Source organism: Schistocerca piceifrons, chromosome 1, assembly GCF_021461385.2.
Source record: "Schistocerca piceifrons isolate TAMUIC-IGC-003096 chromosome 1, iqSchPice1.1, whole genome shotgun sequence".
Taxonomy (NCBI): Eukaryota; Metazoa; Arthropoda; class Insecta; order Orthoptera; family Acrididae; genus Schistocerca; species Schistocerca piceifrons.
In genome coordinates this window covers 1,214,022,160-1,214,044,785 of record NC_060138.1, presented here as the reverse complement: position 1 = coordinate 1,214,044,785, position 22,626 = coordinate 1,214,022,160, and the positions used below count along the sequence as shown (strand labels likewise).

The following is a 22,626-nucleotide window of genomic DNA, read 5'->3' as shown; positions in this document are numbered from 1 at the left end:
CATGTAACGACTTAAGCTGATATAGTTTACATGTTTGTGTAGAATGCAGGAGACTACTGACTGTGGTTCCTGCAGCTCCTGAGACTATAGATACTATCTGTGGTCTAAATACAGTTCTGTGCTCACACTTCTCTTCAATTTCTTGAGATTCCTGGTGAATGATTCCCACACATGCTTCACCTTCTCAGCTAATGGTCCTGGGCAACCTGTTTTCTTTGCACCACATAAGCAGCTGGTCTCACAATATATGTTGTACTGTACCACCCATGAATTGTTTTGTCTGTTGGAGCTTTCACTTCACATTTAGTATGAATTCATCACCAAACCATCACAACTGACGTTTAACAAATTCAAGAAAATAAAATGTACACATCACTGCATTATATGTCATGTTCTGATATGTCGGTCCCATAGTGTTGTGTTCTGCAACTATCCCATAGCACATATTACAAACAGATGCTCTGTCCACTGATCATGTCACTTTTCTGTATGTCTTGTAGTTTTCACACAGTTGCCTCCTGAAATCGTTGAGGTACTGATGAATAATGCTATTTAGAAGGACAATCCAGCATTGAATAATGACACTGTTATGAAAAGGAGTTACAGACAGGGATAGCCTTTTTATAATATTATAAATCATAATAATTAAAATATAGTAAATTACAATAATGATTTCAAAAAGGTACTCACAATATTATGAAAAGGAATAGGTTGCTACTCTATCAATAGAGGAGATGTTGCAGATAGACATATCCTTTTTGTAACACTGCCTGTGTATACAGCATCTGCCATCAAGATCCCACCTCTGTGATTCAAACTGACCTGCAGTCCCTTCTAAAAACCTCAGGCTCCTCAGAAGGACTTACACCTCAATCCATAGAACTTGTTACCCCTCCAAAGCCATGCACCCCCACCTTTTACCTTCTTCCTGAGATCCACAAACCCAATCATCCTGACCGTCCTATAGTTGCTGGCTTCAAAGCATCTACCAAATGTATATCTGCCTTACTTGATCAACACCTGCAACCCATAGTATAAGGACTTCCCTACTATATTAAAGATACCAACCATTTCCTAGGTCGACTGAAATCCGTCCCTGTGCCACTCCCGCCACACACTTTGCTTGTCACCATTGATGCCATCTCCCTCTATACCAATTTCCCCCACGTACATGGTCTGTCTATTGCTGAACATTTCCTCAATCAACAGCCATCTGATTCGAAACCTGTCACATCCTTCTTGCTCACCTTAATCAACTTTATACTTACCAAAGATTACTTCACCTGTGAGGGGCACACATACAAACAGATCAGGGGTACACCCATGGGAACTAGGATGGCTCCTTCTTATACCAGCATTTTCATGGGTCACTTAGAGGGGGCTTTCCTGGGATCCATAAGCCCTCGGGCCCTGGTTTGGTTTAGATACGTTGATAACATCTTTGACATATTGTGAGGCTGAGATCCTGGGATCTCTAAATACCTTCTCCCAACTAAATTTCACATGGTCCCCTTCTGAATCCCATACCACTTTCCTTGATGTTGATCTCATCCTCACTGAAGACCAGCTACGCACTTCTGGCCACGTTAAACCTACTAACAAACAACAGTACTTACATTTTGACAGTTGCCATCCTTTCCATGTCAAACGTTCCCTGCCACATGGCCTTGGCATTTGAGGCAAACATATTTGTTTGAATGCAGACTTTTTACAGCAATACACCACCACTCTCACCTCAGCCTTCACTGGATGTAATTATCCCAGCAGCTTAGTTCAAAAGCAGATTTCCCAGGCCATCACAGCCAATCTTGGTACTGCTGATTCCTCCAAAAAACTACTACGGAGCACACTACTTGTCTTTCAGTACTATTCTGGTCTTGAATGAATGAATCAGCTACTTTGACAAAACCATCACTTCCTAAAAGCATGCCCTGAAATGAGATCCATTCTGTCTGAGTTTTTGCTCACCACACCTAGAATAGTTTCTCATAGCCCTCCCAATCTCCTCAGTATCCTTGTTAGACCCTATGGTCCTTCTGCACTCATCTCCCTACCCTACGGCTTCTACCCCTGTGATTGTTCCCACTGCTAGACTTGCCCTATGCACCATCCTGCCACCACCTATTCCAGCCCTGTAATTGGCAAAGGGAGAGCCACCTGTGAAATGACACATGTCATATACCTGCTGTTAATAAACACTGTTCAGCCTTTTATGTTGGCATGACTACCCACCAGTTATCAGCCAAGTGAATGGGTAGAGGCAGAGGGTGTAATACAAGCGACACACAATATCCTGTTGCCAAGCATGTGCTACTACACGACAGTCATGACCTACAACATTACCTTGGTGCCTGTTTCAACCCATACACCATTTGGATTCTTCCCCCAGACACCAGTTTCTCAGAACACCACAAGTGGGAACTAGCGATACAAAAAGTCCTTGGTTCTTACCAGTCACCTGGCCTTAATTTACATTAATTCCTCCCATCTCAGCATTTCTTCACCGTAACTATTCCTTTCTTCCCCCAATTTTAGTTTTCTTCATCTTTAATTTTCTGATCTGTCTATTTTTTGTTGTCCCCTCTTCGAACCTCTGTTAGATGTGATGACTTAGCTTTCCATTCTTGTTAACTTATGCATGATGTTTTAGTAGTAATCTCTGTCTTGCATATTACTCTGTCTTCCACCTTTAAGCTCCCAGGTTTCCGAATATCATCCAGTGCAATCCCCAACAATCAATCTTTCCTTCTTATCCCAACCAGTAAGTCTCCTCTGACCTGGGCTTCTGGGTGACTTTTTTGAACTGTACCCCTTTCTCCAGTCATTTTCCTTCACCCCTCTTTCTTCTCCTTCAACTCTTCTGCCAGAAGAAGGAGCCACCTCTCAAAGTTTTAAAAGTTAAATCTTTTTGTGTGTGTATTCTCCTGTCACCACTTGGTGAGCAGATTTTTTATCTGTCCATGTATCGGACTAGACAAATGAATTAACTTGAAGGCAATGTTATGGTAATAGAAGGAGGAAGTAGATGTAGATTAAATGGAAAATGTATCATATTAAGTCAAAAGAAGGCACATTACCTCAGAATTATTAAGATCTTAGGCACATACTCTGATAAAATTAATTCACCTGGTATGCAAAATACATGAGAAATACCTACAGACTTCAAGAAGAATATAACAATGCCAGTTCCAAAGAAGACAGCTGCTAAAGGTGTGAAAACTTCAGAACCAGCAGCTTGACAAGCATTGGTTGCAAAATGCTGTCACAAACTTTTACAGAAAAGTGGAAAGACTTCTAGAAGTTGCCCTGAGCAAAGACCAGTTCAGTTTCTCGAGAAATATAGGAATATATGAGCCATTACTAACCCTGCAAGTTATCTTAAAAGATGGGCTAAAGAAAAGCAAACCTACTGTACCATACTCTATGTGGGCACAATAACTAATGAGCTGTCTGTCTGTACACATTGCCACTACCAAAATGTGGCTCATTCATGCCTGCAGTCACCCTGGCCAGTACCCTCAGCCTTTGTTAGTCCCTGTTCTCCTGCTGCCTATCACCATCCCTGGTCCCACTCCAGCCTTCCATATTCATTCTAACCCACCAAAGCAACTGCATAGTCATTTTCCCTTCTGTATTCCCCCTACCCAGCACAGCCCCCCAATGCTGCACAAGGCAGCCCTATCCTGTCCCCATCACATCCCTGCACACTCCCAACATACTATTTCAACCCCTCACCACATCTCTAGCTTACCCCCACTACATGCCCCGGTTAGATTGTTGGCCATGTCAGATGCGGTTACAGTTGCACCTCAGCTCCTGGAGACAGTGGCAATGAGTGTGAGAGTTGTCCTTGTGTGAATGTATGTGAGTTTTCTGCTTTGGAAGAATGAGTTTGTCAGAAAGCTGAAATACTTCTGGTATTCTTTTTCATTATGCCTGTCTCTGACTCAGTGCCTCCTCATCTGTATAGAGAGTAGCAATCTATCCCTTCCATGTTGTTGTTAAACCTATATTTATAACATCTGTAGATTCAAGAATTGGCAATGTTAATTGGAATTCTCTTCAAATTTCTGAAATTAGGAGCAGATTGAAGTAGCAGTAGGTTGCAGTAGTTATGCAAAGGTGAAGAGACTTGCAGAAGGTAGACTATGATGGGGAACTGCATCATACCACAACAGCAGCAGCAGCAGCAGCAGCAACAACAACAACAACAACAACAACAACAACATATTTTACAGTTATGAGAAGCATACAGTAGAACTGCTGCAACACTTAGACATATCTTTGTTTGCAATGTAGACATTGTCATTTCTTTAGTTGTTACACTTTATTTATTCCTTATCCATGAGCATCTAAAATTTAATATAGTTACAGGCCTTTTCTTATTATTACAAAGTTATGAGCAAGTAACTAGTTTCTGTTCCTCATTGTTAATTTAAATTTTGATGTGCACCACTGAAGATTGCTTTGGAGGCTATGGCAGACTCGCTACATACATGAGTGACAAGAAAGCAGACACAGACATGTGGTTGAATGCTGGCAATATGTTGCAAGGCAGCCTGTTCAGTATACTGAAGTTTGACCCCATAGTTGAAGCTATGAATAGTCTTCAATTTGATGCTGTGGTAAGTAAAAGCTCTGTTTTGTAGCTTCTCTCATGAGGAGTATGAATTAAGAAAACATTGCATGTAATAAGGAACTGATATTTTTGTGGTTATTTGCTGCATAAGAACGTGCAGCTTGTACAAAATCCTGAAAATTGAAGGAGAGCTAAGTGCAGTCATTTGAAGAATAAAAGCTGTGGCCTCTGTAGAAGATAGTGTAATAAATTTTCTTAAGACACCTCAGACAGCTTAGACAGCTCAGCAACATTGCACTTACATAATTTAATTTGTATCACAAATTGAAGCTTTATTCATGCTTAAGACATGATATTGATCTGCAAGACTTGTCCTGATTAAACTTACTACCATGAGTTGGTGAACTTAAAAAATACCACATAGGTAGATACAATAATAAATAAAATATTATACTGATAAACACAGATGTGATGGCCACATTAAATTTGCCACTATGTCCTGAAAATCACAGCCGATTCTGAAAATTACCTATGAAACATTTATAGAAACTTTCTCTGAAAATAACCTAGATCAGCTGTTTCATCATCCTACCTATAATGAAAAAACACTAGACTTGTTGGTGAAAAAAGACCTGGCCTCCTTGAGAATATTCACATATAAACTGGCATCAGTGACCACAGGGCAATTCTAGCAAGCAGTGAGCACTAACACACAAACAATTAGGACAGTAAGCACATGTAAGTCTACATTTTGAGTAAAATTGATAAGTAAAAACATGTAAGACATGGGGAGGGCTGCTGTGTCATATGTCAGGGAGGAGCAAGTACAGATTAGATTAGATTCAGTTTTCATTCCATAGACCCAAAAAATGAGATGATTCTCGTGGGTGTGGAACATGTCAGAAAGTATGACACAAAAACATAAAACATTTGAATATAATACTACCCTGACCATTTGTCAGGAGATAGTCAAAAATAAGCTAATACAATGCAGTAAACTGGGACAGCTAATATTTACAGAATTAACACACTGTCAGAATGAAACACTGTTACCCACTATTAACGAACTTATCATACACAAAATACCTAATCTTGACTGTTGTGAACAAGTGTTGTCAAAACTGAAATCTAACAGATATTTTTATTAAGCTGACTTAACAGTCTCTGTTAAGATAATCATCTATGGAGTAGAAGGAGTTGCCTATCAAAAAGTCTTTCAAACTCTGTTTAAACCATGCTTTATCTAAAACCAAGTTTCTAATGGTTGCTGGCAATTTATTAAAAATGTGCGTTCCTGAATATTGGACTCCTTTTTGGACCAAGGTAAGTGATTTTAGGCCTTTGTGTAGATTCTTCTTATTCCTAGTATTGATACTGTGTACTGAGCTATTGGTTGTAAATAGAGATGTATTACTTGCAACAAATTTCATTAATGAATAAATATACTGAGAAGCAGTGGTTAGAATACAAAGTTTCTTGAACAGGTTTCTGCAAGATGTTCTTGAATTTATGCCACAAATGATTCTTATCACACTCTTTTGCACCCTAAAAACTTTTGCTCGGTTTGATTAGTTGCCCCAGAATATGATCCCATACAACGAAATAGAATGAAAGTAAGCAAAGTATGCAAGTTTTTTTATATTTATATCTCCTACATCTGACATCATTCTCACAGAAAATACAGACTTGTTTAGGCACTTAAGCAATTATGTGGTATACACTTCCCAATTGAATTTATTATCGAGTTGTAATCCCAGAAATTTAACACTGTCAACCTCTTTGGTCTGCATGTCTTCATATGCTATACTCATGCTGGAAGGAAATCTCTAAAAGGTTCAGAACTGTATATAGTGGGTTTTCTCAAAGTTTAATGACAAAGAATTAGCTTTAAACCACTTATTAATGTCAATGAAAATTTGATTAGCAGCTATTTCTAAATCTGTACTTGACTTGCTACTTATCGCAATTTTTTGTATCATCTGCAAACAAAACAAACTTAGCATCTGGCAATGTAACAGATGAGAAGTCATTAATATAAACAAGAAAAATGGACCCAAAATGGAACCTTGAGGAACACCACATGTAGCTAATTCCCAGTCAGAAAAAGACTGACTGCTTACTGCACAGGTATTTTGCAACAACACCCTTTGTTTCCTGTTAAATAGATAAGACTCAAGCCATTTCGCAGCATTGCCGGTGACACCATAATACTCTAATTTACTTAGGAGAATGCTGTGGTTCAAAGAGTCAAAGGCTTTTGACAGGTTACAGAAAATGCCAGTAGCCTGTAATTTATTATCTAATGAATTAATTACGTTCTCACTGTAAGTGTAAATAGCTTTCTCTATATCAGAACCCTTCAGAAATCCAAACTGTGACTTGGACAATACATAATTTGTAGTCAGATGCTTAAGGAGATGCTTGAACACAACCTTTTCAAATATTTTTGAGAAAACCAGAAAAAGTGAAATCAGTCAATAGTTTGATGGTATCTCTTTATCCCCCTTCTTGTAAAGAAGTTAGCTTCAGCATATTTTAGCCAGTCTGGAAATGTTCCGCTGACAAGAGATTAATACACAAATAACTTAAGATAGAACTTAACTCGCATGAGCACTCTTTGATTAACTTTGTTGATATGTTATCATACCCACTGGAATACTTGGATTTTAAGGATTTTATGATGGATGCTACTTCTTTGGGAGATGTGAGTGTCATTTCCATTTTACTGAAGTTATTTTTGAAGATTGGTCTCAGATACTCCATTGCACTGTTCACCAAACCCGGTAACCCCAAACTGTCAGTAACAGAAATGAAGTAGTTGTTTAAGAGGTTTGCTACACTAACTGTACTTGTTACCAAAGTTTCATTTATTTTTCCTCTTCCTTTTTGACCCCACCTGTCTCCGTCTTCGCAATATCCCATACGATTTTTATTTTGTTACCTGATGTAATTATCTATTTCTCATAATAAAGCTGCTTTGATTTCTGGATTACTTGCTTCAATATTTTGCAGTATTCTTTGTAATGCATTACAATTCTAACCTCAGAGCTGTTCCTAGATAGTAGATAGAGTCTCCTTTTTGTCCTACGTGATATCTTTATTCCTTGTGTAATCCATGGTTTGTTTTTTGACTTGTTTGTGAGTTGAGTTACCTTTAGGGGAAAACAATTCTCAAAAGTGGAGGCAACTTTATTAATGAATGCTTTGTATTTTCCATTTGAGTCAGATGTATTGGTTCAAATTGCCCAGTTGGCCGTGCGGTCTAACACACGGCTTTCTGAGCAGGAAGGAGCGCTGGTCCCCAGCACGAATCCACCTGGCGGTTTTGTGTTGAGGTCCAGTGAGCTGACCAGTCTGTGGATGGTTATTAGGTGGTTTTCCGTTTGCCTCGGCAAATGCATGTTGGTTTCCCTTATTCCACCTCAGCTACAATATGCTGGCAATTGCTGCACAAACAGGTTCTCCATGTATGCATATAGGGATGGGTGGGGGTGGAAGTTCAACAATGGCTACTGTAAATGATGTAGCCAACAGTTGCACAGTTGCTTTTCACAGTTCTTTACTTTCACTGTTCACAACCCCCCAATATTACACAATTATATGGCCAGTTCACTGATGGTATTTATTTGGTTCTATTCGAAAACATATTAGCAGAGCTGGCTATTAACTTATTCCAAAATAATTACCAGGTTAGTCCAAAGTATAGCTGAAGGAACTGTTAAAAAGAAGGAATGTTTTGATATATTTAGTTAATTGAATGAGTTATGTTTTAATTGTAATTTCTGTAACTTAATCATTGAACTATGTATAGTTTCAATGCCTATTATTGTGAGGATACATAAAGGACTAATTTTTGGTCTTGAGACAGTCAGTCCATCGCCGATTTTCAGACATGAAACATGTATTTGTTAGATTAACAACACTGTGTCAACTTAACACTGGAATAAGTGTAACACAAATAGGCCATGAGTTAGAACAATTAATGACAATGTCTGTTTAATTCATTTGAAAAATAGTGTCACACGTACCATATTATTCTGCACGAACTGTGAACTGTGTGGTTAGGTTTTTACTGCTCATAGATGTTCAACAGCAAACTGTTGTAGCAGTATGCTGATGTTTTCTGCAACCTATTGATGAGGCTTATCAACATTTACCATTAGTGAACTGGCCATATAATTGTGTAATATTCAGGGGTTGTGAACAGTGAAAGTAAAGAACTGTGAAACGCAACTGTGCAACTGTCGGCTACATCATTTACAGTAGCCATTGTTGACCTTCCATCCTGTCTTGTAGAATTTTGTACAGAGCATAATTTAATCATAGGTAACACTTGGTTTAAGAATCATGAAAGAGGGTTGTATAAATGGAAGAGACCTGGACACATTGGAAGGTTTCAGATTGATTATATAATGGTAAGACAGAGATTTTGGAACCAGGTTTTAAATTGTAAGACATTTCCTAGGGAAAATGTCGACACAAACCACAATTTATTGGTCATTAACTGTAGATTAAAACTGAAGAAACTGCAAAAAGGTAGTAATTTAAGGAGATAGGACCTCGATAAACTGAAAGAACCAGAGTTGTGGAGAGTTTCAGTGGGAGCATTAGGGAATGACTGACAACAACAGGGGAAAGGAATACAGTTGAGGAAGAATGGGTAGCTTTGAGAGACAAAATAGGGTAGGCAACAGACAACCAAGTATGTAAAAAGATGAGGGCTTGTAGAAATCCTTGGGTAACACAAGAGATATTGAATTTAATCAATGAAAGGAGAAAATATAAAAATGCAATAATTGAGGTATGTGAAAGGGAATACAAACATCTAAAATTTGAGATTGACAGGAAGTGCAAAATTGCTAAGCAGGAGTGGCTAGAGGAGCATATATCACTAGTGGTAAGATAGATGCTGCATAATGGAAAATTAAAGAGATTTTTGAAGGAAAGAGAAACTATGTGTATGAATATCAAGAGTTGAGATGGAAAACCAGTCCTAAGCAAAGAATGGAAAGCAGAAAGGTGGAAGAAATATGTAGAAGTCTATACAAAGGAGATGCACTTAAGCACAGTATTATGGAAATGGAAGAGGGCGTAGATGAAGATGAGAAGGGAAATATAATACTGTGTGAAGAATGTGACAAAGCACTGAAAGACTTAAGTCAGAACTAGGCCCAGGAATAGACAGAATTCTGTTATAACTACTGATAGCATTGGGAGAGCCAGCCATGAAAAAACTTTTCCAAATGGTGAGCAAGATGTATGACGCATGTGAAATACCCACAGACTTCAAGAAGAATTCCAAAGAAAGCAGGTGCTGACACGTGTGAAAATTACTGAACTATCAGTTTAATATGTCACAGATGCAAAATACTAACACAAATCCTTTGCAGAAGAATGGAACAACTGGTAGATGCTCACTTCAGGGAAGATCAGTTTGGATTCTGAAGAAATGTAGGAACACGTGAGGCAATACTGACCGTATGATTTATCTTAGAAAATAGATTAAGGAAAGATAAACCTACATCTATAGCACTTGAAGACTTAGAGAAAGCTTTTGACAATGTTGATTGGAATACTCTCTTTCAAATTCTAAAGGTGGCAGAGGAATAATATCGGGAGCAAAAGGCTATTTACAATTTATACAGAAACCAAATGGATTATAAGAGTCGAGGGGCATGAAAGGGAAGCAGTGGTTGAGAAGGGAGTGAGACAGGGTTATAGCCTATCCCCAATGTTATTCAATTGCTGCATTGAGCAAGCAGTAATAGAAACAAAAAAAATTTGAGTAGGAAATAAAGTCCAGGGAGAAGAAATAAAAACTTTGAGGTTCGCGGATGACATTGTAATTCTTTCAGAGGTAAAAAAGGACTTGGCAGAGTTGTTAAATGGAATGGGCAGTGTCTTGAAAGGTGGATATGAGATGAACATCAAAAAAAGCAAAATGAAAATAATGGAATGCAGTCAAATCAAATCAGGTGGTGCTTACGGAATTAGATTAGGAAATGAGACACTTAAAGTAGTAGATGAGTTTTGCTATTTGGGACAAAAAATAACTGATGATGGTTGAAATACAGAGGATATAAAAAGCAGACTGGCAATGACAAGAAAAGTATTTTTGAAGAAGAAAAATTTGTTAACATCAAGCATAGATTTAAGTGTCAGGAAGTCTTTTCTGAAAGTATTTGTATGGAGTGTAGCCATGTATGGAAATGAAACATGAGTGATAAACAGTTTAGACAAGAAGAGAATACAAGCTATTGAGATGTGATGCTACAGAAGAATCATCATCATCATCTTGGACAGTTTCCAGCCACTGGCTGGGTCTGTCGGGAACACAAGCCTCTCCATCGTGTTCTGTCTTTCCACCATTCCCCCTCTTCCACTTTCGTCCAGTTCTCTCCTCTTCTCATCACACATTCCTTTACTCCCTTCACCCATCTATCTCTTGGTCTTCCTCTGGGCCTCTTCCCCTCCAGTTGCAGATCAAACATCCTCTTTGGAATTCTTCCCTCATCCATTCTCTTCATGTGTCCATACCACTGCAGTCTTGATTTTTCTATCCTGTCCTGTACCGGTTCCTCCTTTAGTCTTTCCCTCACATACAAACTTCGCAATCTGTCTCGTCTTGTTACACCCAAGCTGCTCCTCTGGAACTTCATTTCACTAGCTTGTATTCTACTTTTGTCGCTTTTGTGCATTACCCATGTCTCACTTCCGTATGTCAATATGGGGACAAAGTAGGTTCGGTATATAATTCCCTTGGATTTCTGTGGCACCTCCTTGCTCCAAATAAGCCCCCTAATGCATTTGTAGAACTGCCCTGCTTTTCTGCACCTTTCATTTATTTCCATTGCGTTTCCCCCCTTACTTTCAATCACGCTTCCCAGGTACTTGAAGTTCTCTACCACTTGTAGTTTTTCCCCTCCACAAGTTATATCCACATTTGGCCTATTCTTCTTCCTTGTTGTGACGATTATTTCACTTTTCTTTGCAGAGAAATGCATTCCATATTGTGTTGCCGTTGCCTCCCATGCATCTAACTGCTCTTGCACCTCCTTCACGCAATTTCCCCATAACATCAGGTCATTGGCAAAGAGCACGGCTTTCATTTTATGATCTCCAATTGCATCTGATACTTGCTGTAGGATTTCATCCATAACAATAATAAACAATAAAGGCGAAAGTGCACTTCCCTGTCGCAGCCCATTTTCCAGCTTGAACCATGCAGTACGTTCCCTCCCCACTTTCACGCAACTCTCACTTCCCTCATACATTTTTCTGACTTTTCGTGTTATCTCTTCATCTATCCCTTTTGCGTTCAGCACATCCCAGAGCTTGTCCCTACAGATACTGTCATACGCCTTCTCAATATCCAAAAAGGCCATGATTAAGTCCTTCCCATACTCATAGTGCCTTTCCTGCAAGTTGCCTTACCACAAATATGAGGTCCGTTGTTGATCTTCCCGGTCTGAAACCGTACTGCTCCTCTTGCAGTCTACTTTCAATACTGCTTCTTATTCTCTTCTCCAGCATCTTTTCATAGATTTTTCCACAGTGGCATAGCAGGGTGATTCCTCTGTAGTTCTCACATCTCCTTTTATCCCCTTTCTTGAAGATCGGGACTATAATTCCTTTCTTCCAATCCTCAGGAATTCTGTTCTCCTTCCACACCACCCTCAGCACTCTGTATAGCCACTGGGTTCCTACTTCTCCAGCTGCTCGTATCATATCCACTGTTACTTCGTCCCAACCTGGTGCCTTGCCCCCTTTCATCCTCTTTATGGCTTCTTCCACTTCATTCCAAGTTAGATCATCAATTTCCCCACTATTATAATCATCTGCTGCCTTAGGCTCTCCATTGCTGTTAGTTACCCGCTTGGCGGCATTCAACAGATCTTCAAAGTACTCCTTCCAAATCTTTTTGAGCTCATGCATTTCCTCCACAACTCTTCCATTATTATCCATGATCCTCAGGCACTCGCTTCTGTCATTCCTCTTATTTCTTACCATGGTGTAAAGTACTTTTTTGTTCCCTTCACTGTCCTCTTCTAACATTCTTGTCCATTTTTCCATCCACTTCTTCTTCTCCGCCCTTACTATGGTCTGTGCCGCTTTCTTGCTTTCCTTATATTTTACCCTAGCTTCCTCTGTTCGGGTCTGGAACCATTCTCTGAAGGCTTTTGTTCTTTCGAAGTACTGCCTCTTTACATATGTTGTTCCACCATGGGGTTTCCCTACTTCTCCTCTTTGTGCTAGTTCTTCCGCACACAGTCTCAGCTGTCTCAACTAGAGCCCTCTTAAAATCTCCCCATTCTTCTTCCACTGTTCTCTGATCTTCCTTTGGCAGCTTCTTCCTGATCAGTGTCTGGTACTGGGTCCTCCGTTCATCCTCTTTCAGCATCCATGTCTTCAACCTTTTCTCCTGTATATCTGTTGCCCTCCTATATTTTTTCTCTCTCAGGGTGGCTACCAACAGCCGATGGTCACTGTCTAAGGCCTCAGATGGTATGACCTTAACATCTGTGAGGCTGCTCATCATCTGCCTATCCACTAGTACATAGTCTACTACTGAAGTTTGGGACCAGTCCCCACTGTACCAAGTTATTTTGTGACTACTCCTCTTCTTGTACCAGGAATTTGCGATCGCCAGCCCATTCCTCTTGCAGAATTCCAGCAACAATTTTCCTTCTCTATTTCGGTTCCCCCAGGCCTCTGGTCCCATTATCTCCTCGAATCCTTTCCTGTCTGTGCCAACATGTGCATTGAGGTCCCCTATTATAATCTGATTTCCTCCATTTAGCTGCTTTTGCATGTCATCTTCAAATTCCTCCTTCTCCTTTTTTGTACACCCCACCTGTGGGGCATATGCTTGGATGATTTCAATGCTTTTTCCTTTCACCCGTACTCTGGCTTTTATCATTCGATCATTGATACCTTCCACCTCCTCCTGCAGACCCTCTCTGACCACTATTGCCACTCCATTTCTTCACCTCTAATTCCCTATCCAGTACAGTTTACATCCTTTACTTAGTGGTTTTTCACCAACTCCTCTCCACCTAGTCTCAGCAAGTCCCAAGATGTCCAATTTCCTCCTTTCCATCATTTCTACAATTTCTTCTAACTTCCCAGTTAGAGTCCTTACGTTTAAGGTGACCAGCCGTAAACCATCTCGTAATCCTTTTCCATTGCTTGGTCGGTTTCCTTTAAATCCGTTCCGTGATCCGAGGCATGTTCCCTTTTTAAAAGCAGTTGATTTATCCACTACTGGCTTGCTAGGCCTATCGCAGCTTCACCAGAGCCCCGTTAGCCCTCACGTTTCAGAGTTCCCATAGGGCCTTCTCAGCTACCGTAGCGGTCCTGGGGCACACGAAGTCCCCGCTGTACATCGCCCCTAAAGGCAATCCCCTACTTTGTGCCGTTGCCCATCTCCCACGACTTGGACGAGGGGTTGGACTTATGGGAGACGCTACAGAAGAATGCTGAAGATTAAATGGATATATCATGTAACTAATGAGGAGGTACTGAATAGAATTGAGGAGAAGAGAAATTTGTTGTACAACCTGACTAGAAGAAGAGATCAGTTGGTAGGACACTTTCTGAGGCATCAAGGGATCATCAATTCAGTGCTGGAGGGAAGTGTGAGGGTAAAAATTGCACAGGGAGACCGAGAGATTAAAATAGTAAGCAGATTTAGAAGGATGTAGGTTGCAGTAGTTACTTGGAGATGAAGAGGTTTGCCAGGATAGAGTAGCATGGAGAGCTCCAGCAAACCAGTCTTTGGACTGAACAAGTAGTTTTATTACACTGTCTGGTCAACACCTGAAACCCCTTGTCTGGTTCAGATTCACTGAAAGAATTTTTATGATCTGGATGCATGGCAGGGACAACATTTGCTCTTTCCTCCATCCTGAGCAACTAATCTCAAATCCACTTCACCTGGTCCTTCTGAAGTCAATAAGCCAGCTTCCTATATGTTGTACCTTTACGTCCATCTTCTGAGTGTCTTGACCTCTTGAAACTATAGCATCCATGTCATCCTTTAAACCTGAGTTTCAGAAATCCATTGTGGCAGCTGCAGGTACTCATATCTCTGGGTTATTTGCTGGGAGGCAACAAAGTTTGAATTAACTTATTGTAACTGACTCAGGATCATAATCCATGATCTGGGGTCCAAAACATCTTGAGACATTGTTCAATGAAAGTGGTATTATAGGGTGTTCCTTTGAGAGATAATCAAAACAGCTGGATTCAATGATTTGCCCTGGCTGAAACTGCTATTGGGATTAATTAAATCCTTTGTCGGGAGAATTTTGATAGCTTGTTTCCCATTTGAGTCTTCAAAAGATGAGGTTGATGCTACAGTTTTGACACTGTCATACCATGCATTGTCCTGTATCAATGCACTGCTGTGCTACAGCCAATTTATCAGGCTCTAAGAGCCATGTGTATCATCAATGTTTGATGACTCTCATGAGTTGTTCACATCGTCTGCTCAATGTAAGGTAGGCAACAACTGCAGTGGAACTTTCTGGCAGATTAAAATTGTGTACCGGACTGAGACTCGAACTCGGGACCTTTGCCTTTCATGGATCCTGTTATTTCCTGCCTTATGAAGTATCAATTCATTTTTTATGGAACTACAAAGAACTGTTATCTTGAACGGAGGTAGAAATTCTCTCTGATTTTATGCTTAGTGAGGATCTGGCATATTGTTGATTCAAGAGTTCCTGTTTCATCTTCCTCATTCTATAGCTCCACCCTAGGTTGTATCCTTAATGTCCTATGAATCAGTTTTGGCTGTTATTCAGCTATTGAAAGTAGTCATTTAGTCATTTTCCTACATGGGGAAAACTACTTTTTCAAGATAATTGTAGCAGCTGGGAAGCAAAGAATAAGAAAGACTGTTGGTATTCATTTGCCTCACAAACTCTTTTTAAGTGTGCATGCAGATCTTACAGGTTTTCCTTGAGAGCAGTTCTGTACAGCCTATGCACTAGAGTACTATGGACATCCACAGTCTTTTCCTTTTTTGGTATGTTTCCTTATCTCTGTATATTAGAAATAATTTTTTTTACAGGCAGCTGAACCTGGTATGTTCAGATATGGTGCAGATGCAGCAGAGCAGATTTATAAGGAAGGTCTAAAAGATGTACTGGTCCCCTTTAATTACAAAGAACAATCTACAAAACAGATACAAAAAAGTGGATGCAAAATCGCATTTGTTGGATTTATTGATAAGGAAAAGGCAGTAAGTAAAAATCAATCTAATGATATTTATGAAGTAGTGTTTTGCTTAAAGATTATCCTACACATGTGTGGTCAGGAGGAAACCGGATGGGCGAGGGTGGGGGGTGGGGACAAGGCCATTTGCTTGTTGTCGCTGCCACTGGCAGACTGGTGAAAAAAAATCTACTTGCTGAAGCTAATCAGATATGACATGACTCTAGCCCCCCTATAAAGGATACAAACTCGCTATAAATTTTAAATAAATCTCGTAGCACTGCAAAATTAAATGCATGAGTTCACTGTCCCAAAATCCCAAAATATAGTATCTCCAGGCAGGCCAGCACTAATTGTGATAAACACAAGGCCATCCAACACTCGACAAAATTATGCTAAATGCCAAGTGTTATGAAAATTCAAAGTCCACATTGAAGCGTGAAAATTTTCTAAGTTTTTGAATAGAAAAACTTCTAAGTCCATGAAATTGTGCAGCTAAATTAGTGCTCAGATTAGCATCTTATCAGAGCGAAGATGGTGTCCAACTATTATAAGATTGGTTCCAGTAACCTTGCGATTTCCACAAATTTATGTCAGTCACTGAGTGAGAAAAATCACCAGTCTGAATTACAACTTTTGATACAGAAATGCGATCTTAAAGCTAGAGGTGTCAGTTGAAGACCACTGAAATGCTGATTAAAATGATGTATTACAATGAAATATATATTAAATGGTTCACCCACAGTCTTAATTAGAATGATTTCACATTTCAAATGATGATATTATATTCAGTTTTTGTTGACTGTGCCTTCAATAGTTACAATGCATACATAAATAGCCCTTCAGTTTTGTAGGAAATGAGCCTGCTGTTTCCATTGATGCTATACAAATTTATGTATCTGTAATAGAATTTAAATTATGGGCAACACTATGGAACATTTTGATTAATTAATTAAAATCAGTACTTAAACGCATAAGAATTATTATTTAAGTGATTTTATAATGTGTGACTGCATTTACCAACACTTACAGCTGTGATGTTCATTTAGCTGTCTTGTGTAATTTAATTAAACATCTGATTCAGTCACTTCTCACTGCCAAATTAAATTGGTAAATAAATGTGTAGTTAGCTCACTCGGTGCATTTTGATGAGCATTTTTATAAGGCAGATCAAACTATTTTGTAGTTACATTACTGCAGTTGTTAATAAAGTTGTTGTGAGAGTTCATTACAAATGAATGAATCAGTGAATGCTCTAACCACCACAACTGTCAGCATTAATTCTGTGAAGCACATCAGTAATATTAAATTAAAGATTACAATAGATATTACAAGAACTTTTGTCTTTTTAAAGGATGCAATGGGTGTCAATGATGTAACATTACAAGATGAAATGGAGTACATTAAAAAAGAAGTGGCAGCACTGACGGCAGGAGACAATGACATCATAATTTTAATGGGCAAGTATAGTGACTGTTTTGTAACTAACTGTTATGATGTAGTTTTCTGTAAGATCAAGCAAGTTGACTCCTACAATTGCATATGTAAATAATAAACGTAAGAGCAGATGTGAATAGTTTAAATTGACTGTAATGGTTAAAGACTGGGGATGGATGAGAGAGTGAGGGAGGGATGGGGGGAGGGGGAGGGAGGGAGAGAGAGAGAGAGAGAGAGAGAGAGAGAGAGAGAGAGAGAGTGTGTGTGTGTGTGTGTGTGTGTGTGTGTGTGTGTGTGTGAGAGAGAGAGAGAGAGAGAGAGAGAGAGAGAGAAGTCTGTGTGGGATTTGACACTTGTGACAGCTTCTAGTACGAAGACAAGTTTGAAAAATAACAGTTTATATTGAAAGAAGATTCAATCAAGAAAACTAATAAATATGAGACACCTGCTGGCAACCACTTACCTTCAGGAGTCAAAATGTGTAGGACTGCCAAAAGACACATGTAAAAGTGAGACTATTAGTTCCTTTGTTAGGAACAAGAGGAAGAGAAATAAGAGTGAGGAAGGTTGAAAAAGAAAGTCTTATCACTGAGACCCCAGAATTGTAAGAAACATGCTATTGAGAATGAGGGTACACAAGGATGAAAGGGGTGGGGATGGGGGGGGTCATGTCAGAGAGTGAAGGATGTAGTGCCTCCTGCTTCATCATTGTCTGTTGTCTACTCTTGCCCTTGCTACAGCCTCATCCCTCTCATTCTGGGGTCTCAGTGACATATTTTTCTTATTCAACCTTTACCACTCTCTCTCTCTCTCTCTCTCTCTCTCTCTCTCTCTCTCTCTCTTCCTCTCTCTTCCTCTTCCTCTTCCTCTTTCTGTCTCTCTATGTGTCTTCCTCCACCCTCCTTAAGGAAGGAACTGAGATAAAGTCATCACAAAAATAACAGTATATTGAGCATCTTTGGTCAGAATTTAAAGGTAGTGTCCACTATGTGCTAGAGAAGTATGTGCCTAGCTAAAGTATAGGCGAGGGAAAGCATCCATCTTGGTACAACAAACATGTTAGGAAGTTGCTGAGAAAGCAGAGAATTTTGCACAGTCATTTTAAACATAGTCACTGCCTCGCTGACAAACAGAAATTATGCAAAATGAAAGCAGCTGTCAGAAGGACAATGTGAGAGATTCTTTTAACGAATTTGAAAGCAATATTTTATCTGCAGATTCTAAAAATAGCCCCAAAAAATTTTGGTCGTACGTAAAATCTATGAATGCTGCAAATAATTCAATACGTTCTCTTACTGGCAGTGTGGGTAATATAACTGATGAAGATAAACAGAAGGCCAAAATTCTAAACCTAGCTTTCAAAAACTTGTTTACGATAGAGGACTGCAGCATCATTCCCCCTTTCAATTATCAAACAAACGAAAGGCTGGCTGACACAGTGTTTCGTGTATTTGGGATTGTAAAACAGTTAAGATCCTTAGGCGCCAGGAAGGCATCTGGCCCAGACGGTATCCCCATAAGATTTTATGTTGACTATGCTACATATATAGCACCATTCTTATCCGTCATCTATCAGAGGAACGGCGGAAAGTTCCATGGGACTGGAAGAAGGTCCAGGTCATAGCAATCTATAAAAAGGGTAGAAAATCAGATGCACATAATTACCGGCCAATTTCACTGACATCGATTTGTTGTAGAATCATGGGACATATTTTGTGTTCAAACATAATGACCTTTCTAGACTCTGAGAAGCTCATCTGGTGAAACCAGCACGGTTTTAGGAAACAGTGGTCATGCGAGACACAGCTGGGTCTCTTTGTACATGATATACAACAGGCTCTAGATACCGGATCCCAGGTTGATGCCATATTTCTCGACTTTCGAAAGGCATTCGACTCGGTTCCACACTGTCGCTTGTTACAAAAAGTGCGCACTTATGGTCTGTCCAATGATATATGTGGTTGGATAGAAAGTTTTCTAACAGATTGGGAGCAGTATGTCGTCCTGAATGGGATGACTTCAACAGAAACAAGCGTAATTGTTAAGGCTTTCGTGGCCACTTGTTGACAAACTGCCTATTGGCTTCTGTCTTGGGTTCTTCAGCTGACGTTCATCTAATGATTTTTCTGACGTTTCGCCAAAGCTTCACCCTCCATTGCCGGTGGTGAACTGGAGGCGAGCTCACGGCTGCAGACTATATGTACCTGGCGCGCCAACGTCCAAGGGCTTCTCCACGGTCATTTCCGGTGCGGTTCTCCTCTTGCTACCTGCGACGGTCGTTCGCTGCAGTACGGTAAGCCAGGATCCGTTTACCTTAAGGCTTTCCTCTTTCTTGTTGAAACTGTTCACGTGTTTTTGTATTTCTACAGCTTCTCTGAACAAGCGCGTGTGATAGTGCTTCTCTACAGCTAGAACTTCCGTGTCGGCGAATTTTATTACGTGGTCGGTCCTATTCAGTGCGTGCTCTGCCACGGCCGATTTCTCCACCTGCCCCAACCTGCAATGTCGCTTGTGCTCTTTGATCCTGGTGTTAATTGATCGTCCAGTCATTCCAACATAAACTTTTCCGCATGTGCATGGTATACGGTATATTCCCGACCTTGCAAGTGGGTCTCTTTTCTCCTTCGCCGATCTAAGACACTCTTTGATCTTCCTTGTCGGTTTGAAAATCGTCTTTATGCCATGTTTGCGCAATGTACGGCCGATTCTGTCCGTCACTCTGGGAATGTATGGCAGAAAGGCCGTACCCGACATTTCTTTTTCTGGTTCCTTACTTCGCCGAGTGTTGGGCTCTGTTACACTTCTAATGTAATTTGTGGAGTACCCATTGCTCCTCAGAACAGTTTCCAGGTGTTGCATTTCTCGTTTGAGGTGCTGTGGCTCACATATTCGTCCTGCTCTCATTACGAGCGTACTAATCATGCCTCTTTTCTGGCTTGGGTGGTGGTTTGACAGTTTGTGCAGGTATCGGTCCATGTGTGTCAGTTTTCGATACACACTGTGTCTCAGGTTTTCGCCTTCCCTTGTGACCAGCACATCTAGAAATGGCAGTTTCTTGTCCTTTTCTACTTCCATGGTAAATGTTATGTTGGCATGGAGGCTGTTCAAGTGTCTTAGGAAGTCACCGAGCTGTTCTTCACCATGGCTCCACACCACCAAAGTATCATCGACGTACCTGTACCACACCTTAGGTTTGCCAGTCGCCAAGTCCAGTGCCTGTGCTTCGAATTGTTCCATGAAGAAGTTGGCCACCACTGGACTGAGAGGACTACCCACAGCGACGCCTTCCAGCTGTTCGTAGAAATCGCCATTCCACGTGAAATAGCTCGTGGTGACACATGCATGGAAGAGCTTTTTGATGTCTTGCGGGAACATGGAACCAATGTGCTCCAGAGCGTCACTGAGTGGCACTTTCGTAAATAACGAAACAACATCAAAGCTGACCAGGATGTCGTTTGGTGCAAGTTTCAGTTTCTTCAGCTACTCAACGAAATGTCCTGAGTCCTTAATGTATGTGTCGGTCTTCACCATGTGTGGCTGGAGCAGAGAGGCCAAGTGTTTTGCCAGTTTATACGTTGGTGAGCCAGGAGTGCTAACGATCGGTCTCAGTGGAACGTTGTTCTTATGGATTTTGGGTAATCCATACAGCCGAGGTGGTAGGGCTTCCGTGTTGCGCAGGTTTCTCTGTATGTCCGCCGGCAGAGAAGACCCCTTGATTAATCGATTTGTATTCCGAGTGATACGCTGCGTCGGATCTGCACTTAGTTTTTGGTACGTTGTTGGATCTAATAGGTCTCGGTATACCATGCACATGCGGAAAAGTTTATGTCGGAATGACTGGATGATCAATTAACACCAGGATCAAAGAGCACAAGTGACATTGCAGGTTGGGGCAGGTGGAGAAATTGGCCGTGGCAGAGCATGCACTGAATGGGACTGACCACGTAATAAAATTCGCCGACATGGAAGTTCTAGCTGTAGAGAAGCACTATCACACGCGCTTGTTCAGAGAAGCGGTAGAAATACAAAAACACATGAACAGTTTCAACAAGAAAGAGGAAAGCCTTAAGGTAAACGGATCCTGGCTTCCCATACTGCAGCGAATGACCCTCGCAGGTAGCAAGAGGAGAATCACACCGGAAATGACTGCGGAGAAACACTCGGTCGTTGGCGCGCCAGGTACATATAGTCTGCGGCCGCGAGCTCGCCTCCAGTTCACCACTGGCAATGGAGGGTGAAGCTCTGACAATGCCAGCCACTCGTGCTGGCGAAACGTCAGAAAAATCATTAGATGAACGTCGGCCGAAGAACCCGAGACAGAAGCAAATAGGCAGTTTGTCAGAAACAAGCGTAACTTCAGGCGTGCCCCAGGGCAGCGTAATAGGTCCTCTGCTTTTTACAATTTACATAAACAATCTGGTTGATGGTATTGACAGCGGCCTTAGACAGGAAAGTAGTATGACTTTGGCGTGAATTGTGCCCTTCGCCACACACCACTTGGTGGCTAGCGAAGTATATATGTAGATGTAGATGTAGAACAATTTTTGTACTGTACTTGTAAGTCCCCATAAAACTGGGTTGTGGTGCACTCTATAACTGCTGATTTTGCATTCTAGATTTCCACTATAATTATCTTACTTAGTTGAACATATAATAATTTTTCTAGCTTTCAGACTCTATATCTTGGATAGTTGTCTCCAGGAGAGATTTCCACATCCCTTTTCCATAGGCCAATCTGGAAAGTCTTGGGTTGAACTTAAATAATGCAAGGAGCAAAGGTAGTTAATAATCACTCATACTATAGTAGAGTTGTTGATAGATTGAGAGACACATAAACAAGATTGAAAACACTGCTGAGCTTTCAAAAAATGTCTTTCTTTGGAGATAATTAATGCTAAGAACACACACACACACACACACACACACACACACACACACACACACACGGATATATACTTATATTATAATTCATTTTCCACTAGACAGCCTTAGATTTTTTTTGGAAAGCAAGTATTATATAGGCCAATGGTTATGCCGCAGTGGTAACACCTGCCACCGTCAGGTCACTGAAATTAAGTGCTGTTGGGCTGGGCTAGCACTTGGATGGGTGACCATCTGGTCTGCCAGGCGCTGTTGGCAAGTGGGGTGCACTCAGCCCTTGTGAGGCAAACTGAGGAGCTACTTGATTGAGAAGTAACAGCTCCAGTCTCGGAAACTGACATATGACCAGGAGAGCAGTGTGCTGACCACATGCCCCTCCATATCCACGTCCAGTGATGCCTATGGGCTGAGGATGACACAGCGGCCGGTCAGTACCGTTGGGCCTTCATGGCCTGTTCGGGAGGAGTTTAGTTTAGTTTTAGTATTATACAGACAATCATGCAGGTTTT

At 40.6% G+C, this 22,626-nt stretch overlaps 1 protein-coding gene across 1 annotated transcript in view; it reads left to right on the top strand.

The window, feature by feature from the left end:
* Nucleotides 1–4,496: 4,496 nt before the first annotated feature.
* LOC124779481 (protein 5NUC-like) overlaps nt 4,497–22,626 on the top strand; it is an 89,533-nt gene continuing 71,403 nt past the window's right edge. Inside the window, exons 1-3 of the mRNA XM_047253714.1 lie at nt 4,497–4,625; nt 15,657–15,827; nt 17,154–17,263. Of these exons, the coding sequence (XP_047109670.1) occupies nt 4,497–4,625; nt 15,657–15,827; nt 17,154–17,263 (410 nt within the window). The remainder of the gene's footprint in view (nt 4,626–15,656; nt 15,828–17,153; nt 17,264–22,626) is intronic.